Source organism: Rhinopithecus roxellana, chromosome 5, assembly GCF_007565055.1.
Source record: "Rhinopithecus roxellana isolate Shanxi Qingling chromosome 5, ASM756505v1, whole genome shotgun sequence".
Taxonomy (NCBI): Eukaryota; Metazoa; Chordata; class Mammalia; order Primates; family Cercopithecidae; genus Rhinopithecus; species Rhinopithecus roxellana.
The window spans coordinates 81,256,816-81,272,184 of record NC_044553.1 but is presented as its reverse complement, the minus strand read 5'-3'; the positions used below and the strand labels follow the sequence as shown (position 1 = coordinate 81,272,184).

General features: G+C 38.3%; 1 protein-coding gene across 11 annotated transcripts in view; it reads left to right on the top strand.

The window, feature by feature from the left end:
* SIPA1L1 (signal induced proliferation associated 1 like 1) overlaps positions 1-15,369 on the top strand; it is a 412,564-nt gene that overhangs the window by 256,401 nt on the left and 140,794 nt on the right. For 9 of the 11 annotated variants that reach the window (XM_030930501.1, XM_010360620.2, XM_030930499.1 and 6 more), the window contains one exon: positions 2,016-3,814. The exons of the other annotated variants lie outside the window; for them this stretch is intronic. In XM_030930501.1, coding sequence (XP_030786361.1) covers positions 2,317-3,814 — 1,498 coding nt within the window. In that variant the 5' untranslated portion in view covers positions 2,016-2,316. The remainder of the gene's footprint in view (positions 1-2,015; positions 3,815-15,369) is intronic. 11 annotated transcript variants of the gene reach the window in all.

Genomic DNA, 15,369 nt, shown 5'->3' with positions numbered 1-15,369 from the left:
CACATCTACTAAGAAAGACAGTTCTGCAGTAAAGTATTTTCTGAGGCAAATGAAATGTGGCAAGAGTTTTTATCGTGGTGGGATTGGTGTGTTGTCCTTTTAGAGAATGAATGTTTTGGGAATGAAAGATGATTTATTTGGATTTCTGTGAGGTTGTGAGAAATGTTGAAAGCATCTACTTTTTATAAGAATCTACTTAGAATTATTATTTATGCCATATAGAGTATTCATTAAAATAATCAGCTTTTTGGGAGATGAACAGGTGTTTGCATTTTGGTTCAGTTGATTCATTTTCCTTCCATTTTATGAGAATCACTTCTTAAACCTTTGCCGTGGCCATACATGCTGTCCTTTGATATCCTCGGAAGCAACAGTTAGCATGTTTTGTCACTTGAAGGGTTATCATTGAAAGAGGAACATGTAAAGTTCTGGAATGTAAAGGGAATAATAGCAGTCTGACAGTAGAAGTATCTAGAAAGCTCAAAAGCCAGGTTTAATTAGGTAGCAGTGCAAAACTATTATCCCTTTTACAAAAGACGGTGAAGAGGAGTGCTAGTGAAAACAATTGGCATTTATCTGAATGGCTCCACAGACCCAGCCAGCACGAGCCCAGCCAGAGCTTGCCTGGCCCTGCATTCTGCAGGCAGCATGCTTTTTTTTTTTTTTTTTTTTTTTTTTTTTTTTTTTGAAACACCCCTACGTGTTCCAGCCTTTAAATAGCAGTGAGTCTTCTAAAATGATGCTGTGTGCTGCAAGAGAAATGAAAGCGCCTGCCTTGGAGGCAGGAAGCCGACTAGGGAGATGCTTAATTATCGTGGAAGTAAGTGCTTGTTACCATTGAGTGGAGAGTGCAGCAAGTGCGGGTCGTCCTCGGGTGTCAGAGCCGTGATTTGTAGACAATGCCGCCCTGTCAGCTCAGTGCTGGTTCAGCAGCATCTTTCCAAACATGTATTTGGCAAGAATTTAAAGGCCACCTCTTGTGTAATTTGTGGAGTCTTGGAAAAGAAGCCTCTGCCTTTCTTTTCAGAATGTACGCAACCATGCAGAATTTTGTACTCAGAATCTGTGTCTCCTGCCTCCTGCCTGACGTGCTCATGAGGAAGTTCATTTCCATGCCCGTCACCTGGAAGGATGCTAACAGTTCTCTGTAATCTGTTGGGGATATGGAGAGGGCCACCCAGAGCTGTGTTTTGTTTCTACCGTCTTCATAAATTAGCACTGATGGGGTGGAGTAGGTTGTACTGCATAAGGAAATGCAGGCATTTTGTTCATTAGTGAGATACTTCTAGCTTTTAAGAGTACAAGAAACTAAGGAGAGCTTGTGAAGAGGTGGTGGTGAATGCTGGATTCATTCTGCAATATCCTCGTCTCGGTAAGTAATAAAGTAGAGGAAAATACAGAAGAGTGCTAATGGATATAATGGCTCCGGGAAAACCCTTTTTATTTATTTTTTTTCTGCTGTATTTGTTTTTGCCAACTATGTTAAGCCTTTGTAAGGAAACAAAAAACATGTATTGATTTTGGAATAGAGGAGTTAAAAAGTGATTGTTGCAGCATATTCAGTAAAGTCATTTTTCAGTTTTTACTTTTGTCAGAAAACTGTGTTGCTCTAATTATCTTATTTACTTGGTTACATCTCAAACTTCTGGTTATCACAGTAGCTCATGATGTTCTACATTTTTAGAGGTCATTGGAGCAAAAGTCTGTACTTTGGGTAGGAGCCATGATATCCAGAACAAGATGTACCCCTCCCCCTGCCCCCCATTTTATGAAACAGTTCAATGAAGGTGAAGTCTTAGTGGTCTTTTTTTTTAGAATATAAATTATGGATTTTATCAAATGAATTTTACTTTCTTCCTTTCTTTCAAACCTGCTTTACTAAAAATATGGATTTTGGAACTGTGAATCCCAATCCATTATTGAGTCTTTTATTTTCATGTATCTGGTTTTGACAATTGCATGTTTGTTTTTAGATGTATTTATCTGCTAATTCAAATTATCCTTTTCTGTTTTAGAGAAAGCATGGGATTATGGCAACCACAGAGTCTCAGTAATACCAGTTCCGTTCAATTTTTTCTAAAAGAAAGCCCTCTGTTAAAGTGAAGCAAAGAAACTGTTGTGGATTATAACGTTTAGGAGTTCAAATTTTCAGTGCTTTACAAATAAAGCATCATTTAATCTTTTAAATGAAAAAGATTAAGATCTCATGCAACTGTTGTATTTTCTGGAAGCCATTCTCCAAAAGGGAAGTGCACATTTAAAACACAGATATGATGGTCCTTGCTGCAGGGATTTAAGTCTACTTGCTTTTACATCATGACCAGCTTGAAACGGTCACAGACAGAAAGGCCCCTTGCCACTGACAGGGCCTCCGTTGTTGGCACAGACGGCACCCCCAAAGTCCACACTGATGATTTCTACATGCGGCGCTTCCGGTCCCAAAATGGCAGCTTAGGCTCATCAGTTATGGCTCCTGTAGGACCCCCCCGAAGTGAAGGTTCTCACCATATAACCTCAACCCCCGGAGTCCCAAAGATGGGGGTAAGAGCAAGGATTGCAGATTGGCCCCCAAGAAAGGAAAACATAAAAGAATCTAGCCGTTCAAGCCAGGAAATAGAAACCTCAAGTTGCCTTGATAGCCTGTCCTCCAAAAGCAGTCCTGTGAGTCAGGGAAGTTCTGTTAGCCTCAATTCCAATGACTCAGCCATGCTGAAAAGCATACAGAACACGCTGAAAAACAAGACAAGACCGTCGGAGAACATGGACTCCAGATTTCTCATGCCTGAAGCCTACCCCAGCTCCCCCAGAAAAGCTCTTCGCAGAATACGGCAGCGAAGCAACAGTGATATCACCATAAGTGAACTTGATGTGGATAGCTTTGATGAATGTATCTCACCTACTTACAAAACTGGACCATCACTGCACAGGGAATATGGTAGCACATCTTCAATTGATAAACAGGGAACGTCTGGAGAAAGCTTTTTTGATTTGTTAAAGGGCTACAAAGATGACAAATCTGATAGAGGTCCAACTCCAACCAAGCTCAGTGACTTTCTCATTACTGGTGGTAGCAAGGGTTCTGGTTTCTCTTTGGATGTTATAGACGGGCCTATCTCACAGAGAGAGAACCTCAGGCTTTTTAAGGAAAGGGAAAAACCACTCAAGCGACGTTCGAAATCTGAAACTGGAGACTCATCTATTTTTCGTAAATTGCGCAATGCCAAAGGTGAAGAACTTGGGAAGTCATCAGATCTTGAAGATAACCGATCAGAAGACTCTGTCAGGCCCTGGACATGTCCAAAGTGCTTTGCCCACTATGATGTCCAGAGTATATTATTTGATTTAAATGAGGCAATTATGAACAGGCACAATGTTATTAAGAGGAGAAACACCACCACTGGAGCTTCCGCAGCTGCTGTGGCATCCTTGGTCTCTGGACCTCTGTCTCATTCAGCCAGTTTTAGCTCCCCAATGGGCAGCACAGAGGACCTTAATTCCAAAGGAAGCCTCAGCATGGACCAGGGAGATGATAAAAGCAATGAGCTTGTAATGAGCTGTCCATATTTTCGGAATGAGATAGGTGGAGAAGGGGAGAGGAAAATCAGCCTTTCAAAATCAAATTCTGGCTCCTTTAGTGGATGTGAAAGTGCCTCCTTTGAGTCTACCCTTAGTTCCCATTGCACAAATGCAGGAGTGGCAGTACTTGAAGTGCCCAAGGAGAACTTGGTGTTGCACCTAGATAGAGTGAAAAGATACATCGTGGAACACGTAGATCTGGGTGCATACTATTATAGAAAATTTTTCTACCAGAAGGGTAAGTAGAGATCCTTTATTTCTTAAATTTTCTTTTGCCATACTTTCTGAAGAAAAGTACTCTATATTAAGATATTTATTAGCAATGTGGCATAAGATTTGCATGTCTTCATTATCTTTCTTGGTGGCAAAATAGCTCGATAGCCATTTGCTCAGTTTATTTCTTCTTGCATTTTTTAAGTTACTTTCCCCTTTCAGATATACAAATGTCTTGTATATTAAACAGTACTTTTACAAATAAAAAGCCCCTTTGACTTAGCGGTTGAAATTATAGTCTTTGTTATATAGTAGATTTGCTGTGTCACCTTTAGGGATAAATGTACCAAGTTGAAAATATTTATATATAGCTATTTTTTAAGGATTGCAAAAACAGTTTTAATGCTACTTTCATTTTTTAACACTTTCGCAGTAAGTACAGGAACCATGTCTTTGCTGCTTCAATGTTGTCATCAGTAGGTGGGAATTATAACATATTCCTGTCCATTTACAGGAAGTATTGTGAAAACAAATTACATTATTTGACAGAAGTCACAGAGCCAATAGATCTCAGTGCCAAGAATCAAATCTAGGTCTTTGAGTAGAAAAGGCACTGACGAGAGAAGTACCTTTGACATAAGGGCCACTTCCTTTCTAGTCTTTTCTTTGAATGGGAGAGTAAAAAAAGAAAAAGAAAAAAATTTATATATATAGTTGAGATTATACTTTATACACAGTTTTATCTCATACTTTTAAGAAAGACCATTATGATTTACTGAAAAGTAAGTAGTATAAGTGAACTCTTACAAGCTTTTTGAGCAGCATTAATTTAGGAATGAGTTTAAGTTATCCAGATAGGCAAATGAGGAAACGGGATGACCATCCACGAAGGACATACCTCTGTGTTCCATTAGCTAGATCAGTCATCTCTGCAGCCAAGTGAAGAGGCCTGTGGCGAGAGGCTCCCAGTCTGCAAACTACTCCCGCAGTGTTTTGATTTCCACTGTTTTGGGGTTTTGAATTGTATTTAAATTTATTCTTCTGAGTGAAGTTTAGTTTCAAATCTAGTACTCATAGCTTTATAACAATTGCTTTAGAATAAAACATATCTTAATATTACATGATAGATCCTGTTCCAGAAGGCTTTATTGACGGAAACAATCTTGTCTCGTGACTAAATTCCTACATATCTATGGCGTGGGTCTTGGAATCAATATTGTTTTGCATACCCCGATGTCATTTTTAAACATTTATCTTCTCAGAATAATTTTCTGAAGTTTATATTTTAGAAATTACATCTCTCTTACACTGTTCTTTAAGGTCCAAGGTTTCTCATTCTTGCCAACTTGGCATTTGGGGGTGAGATGATTCTTTGTTGGGTGGGGTGGAGACGGGGGCTGTCCTGTGCATTGTAGGATGTAGGATGCTTAGCAGCATCCCTGGTTTCCACACTATCAATGCCAGTAGGTTTTCCTTCTCCTTCTAGTTGTGACAGCCTAAAATGTCTTCAGGCATCGCCAAATGTCTCTTAGGAGGTAAACTAACCCCTAGTTGAGAACCCCTGCTTTACTGTACCTGTGCAAATTTTCTGCAGGTGTTTCTGAGCTGTCAATAGGTGAAGGCAAAATGGCCTCCACCCAAAACTGACAGTGAAACATATTAGTTATAATCTAATTTATGTAGTTATGGGTACCTTTTTCCTATTAGGCACTATAATAACATTATTATAATAATGAACATTTTGGGTACTTATTTTGTACCAGGCACTGTACTAGGCATTTGCTATGCCACATTTTCTCATTTCAATCTCTTAATGCCCAGGAGGGTAGGTACTATTGTTAACCTTATTTTCCAGTTGAGAAAACTGAGGCTTAAGCGATAGGCTCTCATGGAGCTAGTAAATGTTGGAGCCAGGCTATCTGAACAGTCATGTTCTTAATCACTGTTCTCTGATCTCTGCTAGGTTAAAGAGATGGAGAATCTTAAAGTATTTTATCTTTCAAAAGTCTGCAATACAAATGTGAATGCTTAGATTCCAGATTAATCATTTGTTCCTAGTAACCTCATAAATCTAATAGTCACTAATCCAGTAGTTACTAATTTGAAGCATGGAAAATACCCTCTTACCCAGCATAATTGGAACTAGTGAATTGAAAATATCAACTCAAGCAGGGAATTTTTTAAAAGTATACATTTAAGCTGTTCTATTGTCATTAAAACATGTATGAATATGTTTGCCAAACTCTTGTGAGGCTAAAGGCTTTTCTTTGACAATGATTCTACTCTTTTAAATTCTTCATTGTGTTAATAGGCTAAACCATAAGAATAAAAACATAGAGACTAACAACACAATCTGAGTACAAAATCTTAGATTTCATAACTTTTTTCTCATTTTTTCGTAGCTGTCCTGCCCACATTTAATCCAACAGCTTTCTTTTTAATGACTTGTCTTTATTAAGTCTGTAGTAAAGCCTTAGTTTTTAGTAGGAACAACGTTTATTTTTTGTACTCATATTTCATCAGCTTTCATAATTAAATTTCATAATTAAAATAGCAAGTCAAATGGTATAAACAGCCCACTCTTTGTCAGCATGAGGTCCAGCTGGCGGGAGCAGAAAGTATATATGGCACTAGGGATCACCCACTAGACTGCTGGTGCCACTGGGTATTCATCAGCATGGTTTGCAGGGGAATGATGAGCAGTGTGGTTAATCCAGGAAGTTGTCCAATGGAAGTCAGTTACATAGAGTGCCTACTGTAAGAACTTTTCTTGGGCCACACAACTTAGAATTTTCAAGTCAGACAGGCAATTTGTTACAATATGATACTATACCACAAGTAATGGCTCTGGATAACAAAATTTTGAGCAGAAATTAAGCTCTGTAGAGTATAAACTGTACATTTTAAAAATTGTTATTTATACTTTTATATAGTATAAAACATATCTAAACAAACAACTCTGTCTTGTAATAGACAACTTTGATTCACTGAAATTAGCAGACTAACTCATTTTTCCTAATCAGAACCTTAAAGCAAGTCTTCTTGTTGAAGGAGTACATCAGTGTCAGATGTAATTTATCCTCTAGCACCAAGGTGTGGCCCTGCTGACCTGGCTGTCATTCAGCCTCTTATCAGGTAGTTTCTGTTTGGCTGCCTAATGCATTCCTGACTAAGGAACTTAGACTGTGGCTAAGTCTCAGGCAGGGGCGAGAGTAGAATGAGAGTACTTTACTAAAGTATGCTATACAGCTGCATATTTGGCTAATGAAGCTATAATCACTTTTTATTATTACATTGTTTTTATAAACATTATTTTACAAATTTAGACTTCAGAGGATATTTTACTCCAACATATAAGCCAGGTCAATTGCTGGAAAGATGCTGGATCAATAGAGGAATCCCATTATTCGTACTTAGTAAAATAAGCAACATGCTATCAATGCTTTTCTTTCCAGTCGTTTCTCATGCCCACTTCTCTTTGCCATTTTGCTAGTGAGTGTATGTTTATATTGAGACCCAGGATTAAATGACGGTAATAATGTAGCTAACATTCATTGCATTACTTCTTTGTACTTTATTTAGAGTTCCTCACTTAATGCCCATTGGACCCCAAGGTGAATCTGTCCTGGTGATAGAAGTCCAAGTAATACAGCCACATCCTCCTTAGGGAGGCACAGACTAGGCAGTAGGGCTGCATTCAGATTAACCTGAATTACTTATCTTCCTTTGAGTGTATGTATGTTTTCTGTTTTTATTTATTTATTTATTTATTTTATTGTTATTTTTTGAGACAGAGTCTCGCTCTGTCACGTAGGCTGGAGTGCAGTGGCATGATCTCGGCTCACTGCAATCTTTGCCTCCTGGATTCAAGCTTTTCTCATGCCTCAGCCTCCCAGGTAGCTGGGATTACAGGTGTGCAGCACTGTGCCCAGCTAATTTTTGTATTTTTAGTAGAGATGGGGTTTCACCATGTTGGCCAGGCTGGTCTCGAACTCCTGGCCTTAAGTGATCTGCCTGCCTTGGCCTCCCAAAGTGCTGGGATTACAAGCATGAGCCTCTGCGCCCGGCCTTGTGTTTTTATTTAGATAGTCACCATGATCAGAGTACTAAGGAAATTTATAGGTGGAAAATACTAAGTTATAGAATAATTATAATGTTGCCTATATCCTGCATAGCTTGTTGGAGGAGGAGACCTTTTCCAAGCCATTGCTTACCTTGGTTTCTGTGGCCCCACAAGACTTCTTCAGTTTTGCACTGAGTGTATAATTGTCTATGAACTATGTTCTCCTTGAATCCTATACAGAGGAATGCATTAATGAAGACAGAGGAGCCCATGGGCTCTTGGCAGTGGCATTTGTTCCTCCACTGATAAACAGTGTTGATAGGCTTATCTGCGTGGTAGCTGGAGTGTTAGTCTCAAACTCAAGTTACTGAAGATGCTGATAGGGAAGGGCCTGTCTCTACTGCACGCTGCCCAGGAGAAACACAGTATCTGGTCTGAAGCACATCTAAGAATATTTTCTCATTCCTTAAAAGAGGGGAAACTAGTGCTTATGCACCTAAATATTCTTTGGATAACTGTAAGCCACCAGATTTGATTGTTCTTACTGTTCACCTTCCTCCTCCTCCTCCATTCCAAAACACATACAAATCAGGTTGAACAGAAATTGAGGACGTTTCAGTTGCTGTTTTCTGTCTTTACCTCTCACCCTCTTGTCATCAGCCATCTTTAACGTAGTTTCTTTAGAATACCACACTTAACTTGATTTGTACTAAAGTTACAGCTTTAGCACTCTCATATACTCTCAATTTTGCTATCAAGAGCTATTCTTCAAGTTCCAGTCTGTCAAATAAGCATCATTAAATAGCTGTTATAAATTTTAGTGGATTATTTTTTAGTGCATATAGAACATTAGGGAATATGTTAACTAAGTGTATTTCTAAAAATGTGTGCTTATTTTGTTTATTCAGGATTTTTTGCTTTTTACAAAATCCTTCTGCTGTGTAAATATTAGTCTTGAGAAAAGTACCATGGAATGCTTTACAATTCAGTGTTCTTTAAGCATAATTATTCTACATCTAGTTTTTTGATGTGGACAGTTTTAGATTTTGGATAAATGGTAAACTCCAAGGTCAGTAAGTCTGCTCTCCTGAACCATGTTGTGTTCTACGCTGTTGAATTTAGCAGTTATTTTCTGCCAAAATGAATTGAATGGTGAAAGTTTTTATACATATATAATAATTAATTGTTTTAATGCTTTTGCCTTTCATTTTTTATTAAAGTATTTTTCAGTGTAGTTTCATTTTTATACAGTTTATATATAATCTATGTAATTAATTTGAAGGTAACTCTCTATGTATTCCCTCACAGGGAGATTTGAGGCACTAAATGCCTTCCTGAGAAGCTAAGCTAGGAGTGTGTTTTGCTGCTGTCCTTTTTTCTCCTCAGGGCTTCCAGTAGCAAGGAAGCTAGTAGGTATTGTGGTTTTGTGTGTTTGCTCCTTGGAAAGCAGAGGTCCTCTCTTTTCTTTACTGTGATCTCGAAGTCCCAGCGTGGCTCAGCTGCAACCTGATCTGGAAGGCTTTCACAGTGCCTGAGCCTCTCAAGCCAGAGGTTTGTGGAAGCTGCTTAAAAGGGCGTGGGCTTCAACTGCTCCTACATGTGTTTTATTTTAAAATCAAGATAGACCATCAAAGACCACACTAGTTCAAACACTCGACTTTATTAAAGGTCATCTTTTTAAGAGCCAGTCATATAAAAACAGAGTTTGTTTTGCAGTAAAGCTGGTGGTGAAGACATTTGCATTATGTCATTCATCAACCACTTTAGAAAGTTCATGTGAAAAATTAATTTTAGAATTTGATGCCAGAAGTTGAAACCGGTAGCTACCAAATGCCTGCCTTTCTGATGATAGGTATTTTGTGTGTGTGTTTTGTTTCACTTATCTCTTGTTTTACTTCAACTCCCAGAACCAAATTTGATGCTCAGCTATATGATTTTGATTATTAACACATCTGCTTCCACTTTCATCTTTTATTTTCCTATTCTGTTTCATTAGCATGATTTATATATATCCTGTATCATTAATGACCTCAATTCTTTTTGGAAAAAGATGATTAGTATACATTTATATCCAAATAAAATACCTCTGTCCCCAGGCTTTCTCCTTAGTTCCAGCTGCATTTCTCACCAGCTGTTAATCTGCCTCTACCCAGATGGCTATCTCATTGGTATCTGTAACCCACGTGCAGAGAGATTTGGAGTTCACCATTTTTCTCCCCTCCTCATCATTGCTCTCCTTCTGTAAATTAAAGCTTCTTTGATACCTCCTTCATCTTCATTGTGTTCAACCTACGATCTCTAGTCTACCTTCAAATTGCAGATAACTTCTGTTCCTCATGTCCCATTCCCAATTCTTTATGTAACTTCAGGGCCTCATGCCTCTTACCCAAATTCTAGGTTTCTTAGTCCCTTTATCGTCTACCCTACTCAAACTCTAACCTCTTGTCTTTGCCAGATAGTCCTTTATTTAATAATGTAATAAACATGTGGGTCATCTGAAAGGCAGATGCTGAGACAATACAGGACTGCAAGTGGTTAGGAGCTTGGATGAGAGTAACTTAGGTCTGTGAAAGATAATTTTGCAGAGAAAGCCTTCAGTTCTTCAAAGGAAAGAGGAGACAAAGGAAGATTAGGCAGGGAGAGCCTCAGACCATGATGCAGATCTGACAAAGTGTCAGCCAACGCAAAGGGTCAAAAATGAGCATTAGAGAGGCATTACTAGAGCATCACTCCTTGTTGGGGAGTAAAAGGCAGGTCCTGTTACCCCACCATGCTCGGCTATTGACTAGGGGCTGCCCAGGAAGAGTGTGGCCCAACTCAAAAATTATAGTAGATTTGAAGGCACGGCATCCAGAGACTTTTAGCTAATCCTATTTCTTGTGACCAAACTGGTTGTAGGTTCTTCCTAGAAGGGAAATCAGAGTGTTGCACCCACATACAAAAATGCATTATCCAATTTACTGTTGTCAAGAGTACCCTTCATTTTTTTAAAGTAGTTTTAAAAATTAAAATAACTGCACATTTATTTACTCATTTATCCATTTGTTCAGTCATTCAAATAATATTTAGCATCTGTTGTGTCCCAGATACAGTGCCTGGAGGAGAACAAATGGAGATACACCTCTGCCTTCATGGTATTTATAGTCTCCAATTAGTGCAGTTAAGATGAATGGGAAGCTATTAAACAGAGGTTTTTTAAAAAGTCTTCTACAATTTCTTTGTTTCCTCTGTTCCAGAGTTCCTTTGTTGGAACTCTGTTTTGATGGATGGTGAACCCCTGGACTTATCTTCCCTTTTTTTTTCTTTTGTAATTTCAATTTCTTTTTATTTTTGTTCTATACTCATTGATTTCATCTGATGACAAGCAGTTGTTATGTAGCTCTGTATGTTCTATTAGTCCTTTTGCTGAATTTTATTTTTAGCTGTCATATTTTTAATCCCCCAATAACTCGTTCTTTTGTTTTTTGTTTTTAGACAGGGTCTTCCACTGTCACAGGCTGGAGTGCAGTGGCGTGATTATGGCTCGCTGCAGCCTCAAACTCCTGGGCTCAAGTGATCCTCCCACCTCAGCCTCCTCAACAGCTGGGATCACAAGTGTGCATCATCACACCTGGCTAATTTTTTTAGATTTCTTTTTGTAGAGATGTGGTGTCACCATGTCACCCAGACTGGTCTCAAACTCCTGGGCTCAAGCAGTCCTCCCACCTCAGCCTCCCAAAGTGCTGAGATTATAGGCGTGAGCCACTGCGCCCACCTTGTAGTTATCTTTCATAATAGTTTTTTCTTACATAACCTCCCCTCCCATTTCTCTGTTGGTATTAATTAAAAATTTTTTCTAAGTTCTTTTTCTTGAATTACCTGTATCTTTCTGTTTGTACATTTTACTTTTCTTACTTTTCTTTTTTCTTCTTCATGCTGTTAGTTGTCCAGTGATCTTTATCACATTTATGAATAAAGGTTGAGGTAGCTTAATGTAAGAGGCTTGGGTTCCCCTGCAGCTCCCCAGCTGATCTCTTCTTACATAGGAGAAGTAGTGTAACCTTTCTATAGGAAGGTGTCCCTGTGGAGTGACAGAGCAATAATCAGGCTGCAGTATAGAAACCCACAGGTGTGTCAAATTAGAAGGGCTTTATCCTGTTCCACTCCTGCATGGAGTTGAGTTTCCTTCTCCTGCCCCAGGGTATGCACTAGAATAGGTTCCTCTTCCTTTCCTCTCTTGCCCACCTGACAGGCTCCTGCCTGTCCTCCAGGGTTATGCAGCCCTCTGAACTCCTCTCCTGCAAGGTTTAGATGCTCTCCAACCACTGACCTGACACACCCTAGCACCTCTTGTTTTGCATGATGATTTCTATGCTGCATTAATTCACAGCCAGCCTAAGCATGCTTTGAAGGCAAGGGCCACAGAATAGAAGGTCAGGTTTTACAAATGAATAAATGTTTGTTGCTGAACAAGGTATAAAATTTATTGAGTTGAGGAGCCAGTGTGTCTTGTATTCATAGCATCAGGAAGAAAAGGTAGAGGAAGCCCTCTGTGTATATGGCCTTGTGTTATACTACAGACACTGGATAATACGTTGCAGTTCTTCTTCCTCTCTTCTCAAGAAATGAGACTACAGACAGGTCTGTATGTGGTCATGGTGGTTTTGTGGATTTACCAACCACCAGTTGATCCCCATAGGCACAAAACGCCATCACAGAGACTGATTTTTACTATTGTAAACTTTACTGGACACAACTGATGGAAACTAAAATCAGTGAATGACTGTTGAAGGAGAAATGGGAGGAGAAGCAGGATTTGCATGACCTCCAGGTATTTCCTTTAAGACATTTGTAAACTACAGGAGAAAAGATAGTAACTTAATGGTGGAGAAACCTGGCAGATACAGCCGTACCTAAGTGAATCAAGGTTGATATGAACCTCCGGATGTACTGACAAGGACACATCATTTCTGTAGTCCTCTTGCCCAAGAGGCACAACCCCAGCCCAATCACTTGAAACTACCACACAAACGCAAATTGAGGGAGAAATACTCTTCAAAGCTGTCAAGGTCATGAAAGACAAGTAGACTAAGGAACTCTTAGAATCTATAGGGGATTAAAAAGACATAACAACAAAATGCAACATGGGATTCTGGATGGGATTGGGGGGATTCCACATAATGGAAACACTGGTAAAATTTGAATAAGAACTTTAGTTAATGGTATTGCGCCAATGTTAATTTCCTGGTTTTATTTGCGAGGGAGGATATCCATCACCTTGAGTATCATTTCTATGTGTTGGGGACATTTCAAGGCCTCTCTTTCAGCTATTTTGAATATACCAGTAGATTGTTGCTAACTATAGTCGCTCTAATGTGCTATTGAGCATTAGAACTTTTATTGTTTAACTGTATGTTTGTACTCATTAACCACCCCCTCTTCATCCTTGTCAGATGAAGAATTTGGAAATATTTTACCCAATGAAACTCATGATTTCTTCACTCTGTTGATTGTTTCTTTTGCTGTACAAAAGTTTTTTACTTTAGTATAGTCCCATATGTCTATTCTTGTTTTCATTGCCTGTGCTTTTCAGGTCTTAGCCATAAAGTCTTTGCCTAAACCAATGTCCTGGAGCATTTCTCCTTTGCTTTCTTCTAGTAGTTTTATAGTTTCAGGTCATATGTTTATTATGTCTTTAATCCATCTTGAGTTGATTTTGTATGTGGTGAGAGAGAGGAGTGTAGAATTTTCCCAGCACCATTTATTGAAGAGGGTGTCCTTTCCCCAGTGTGTGTTCTTGACACCTTTGTCAAAAATTATTTGGCTGTAAATGTATGAATTTTTTTGGATTCTAGATTCTGTTCCATTGGTCTTTGTGTCTGTTTTTAGACCAGTGCCATGCTGTTTTGATTACAATAGCCTTGTAATATGTTTTAAAGTCAGGTAGTATGATGTTTCCAGCTTTGTTCTTTTTGCTCTGGATTGTTTTGTCTGTTCTGCCTCTTTTTTTTTTTTTTTTTTTTTTTTGGTTCCATTTAAATTTTAGGATGTTTTTTCTATTTCTGCAAAGAATGGCATTGGTATTTTGAATGGGGATTTGCACTGAATCTGTAAAATGTTGTCATTTTAATGATAATAATTCTTCCGCTCCATGGGCATGGGACATGTTTGTTTGTGTGTTCTTCCATTTCGTTCAACAGCGTTTCGTAGTTTTCCTTACAGAGATCTTTTACAACTTTGGTTTAATTTATTCCTCGGTATTTTTCTTTTCTTTTTCTTTTTGTTTTTTGTTTTTGTTTCTGTTGTAGATGGAATTGCCTTCTTGATTTCTTTCTCAACTAGTTTGTTATTGGTGTAAAAGAACACTACTGAATTTGTGTTGATGTTCATTTTGTATCATGCAAATTTACTGAATTTAATGATCCAGATCTAATATTTTTTTGGTGCAGACTTAAGTTTTTTCTAGATATAAGATTATATCGTCAGCACAGAGGAACAATTTGACTTCATCTTTTCTGATGTAGATGCCTTTTCTTTCTTTTTTTTACCTGATTGCTCTGGCTTGAACTTCCAATACTGTACTGGAGTAGTGAAAGTAGACATCCTTTCTTGTTCCAGTTCTTAGAGAAAAGGATTTCAGCTTTTCCCCATTCAGTGTGACATTAGCTATGCGCTGGTCACATATGGCCTTTATAATGTTGAGGTCTGTTTCTTCTATGCCTAGTTTGTTGAGAGTTTTTAATCTTGAAGGGATGAAAAATTTTACCAAACATTTTATGTCTATTGGGATGATCATATGGTTTTTGTCCTCCATTTAGTTGATGTGATATGTCGTACTTACTGAGTTGCATATTTTGAACCATCTTTGGATCTCTGAGATAAATCCCACTTGATTATGGTGTATTATTTCTTTAGTGTGCTGTTGGATTCAGTTTGTTCGTATTTTGTTGAGCCTTTTTGCATGTATGTTCATATGGGATACTGACCTGCAGTTTTCTTTTTTTTGTGTGTCCTTGTCTGGTTTTGGTATCAGGGTAATGCTGACCTCATAGAATGAGTTAGGGAGAGTTCCATCTTCTTCAGTTTTTTGGAATACTTTGATGAGAATTTGTGTTCTTTGGAAGTTTGATAGAATTCAACAGCAAAGCCATTGGGTTCTGGGCTCTTCTTTACTGGGAGACTTTTTATTACTGCATGATCTTATGTCCAGGAATTCATCCATTTCCTGTAAGTTTTTTAGTTTGTTAGTGCCTCTGATCTTTTGTGTTTCTGTAGTTATCAGTTATGATGTCTCTTTTTTCATTTCTGATTTGATTTTGGTCTTCTCTCTTTTTGTTTCTTGGTTATCCTTCCAAGTGATTTATCAATTGTCTTTTCAAAAAACCAACTTTTTATTTTGTAGATTTTTTTCTATTGTGTTTTTAGTCTCTATTTTGTTTAATTCTGTGATCTGTTACTTCTTGCCTTCTAATTTCGGGTTTGGTTTGTTCTTGGCTTTTCTAGTTTCTTGAGGTACACCATTAGATTGCTTATTTGAA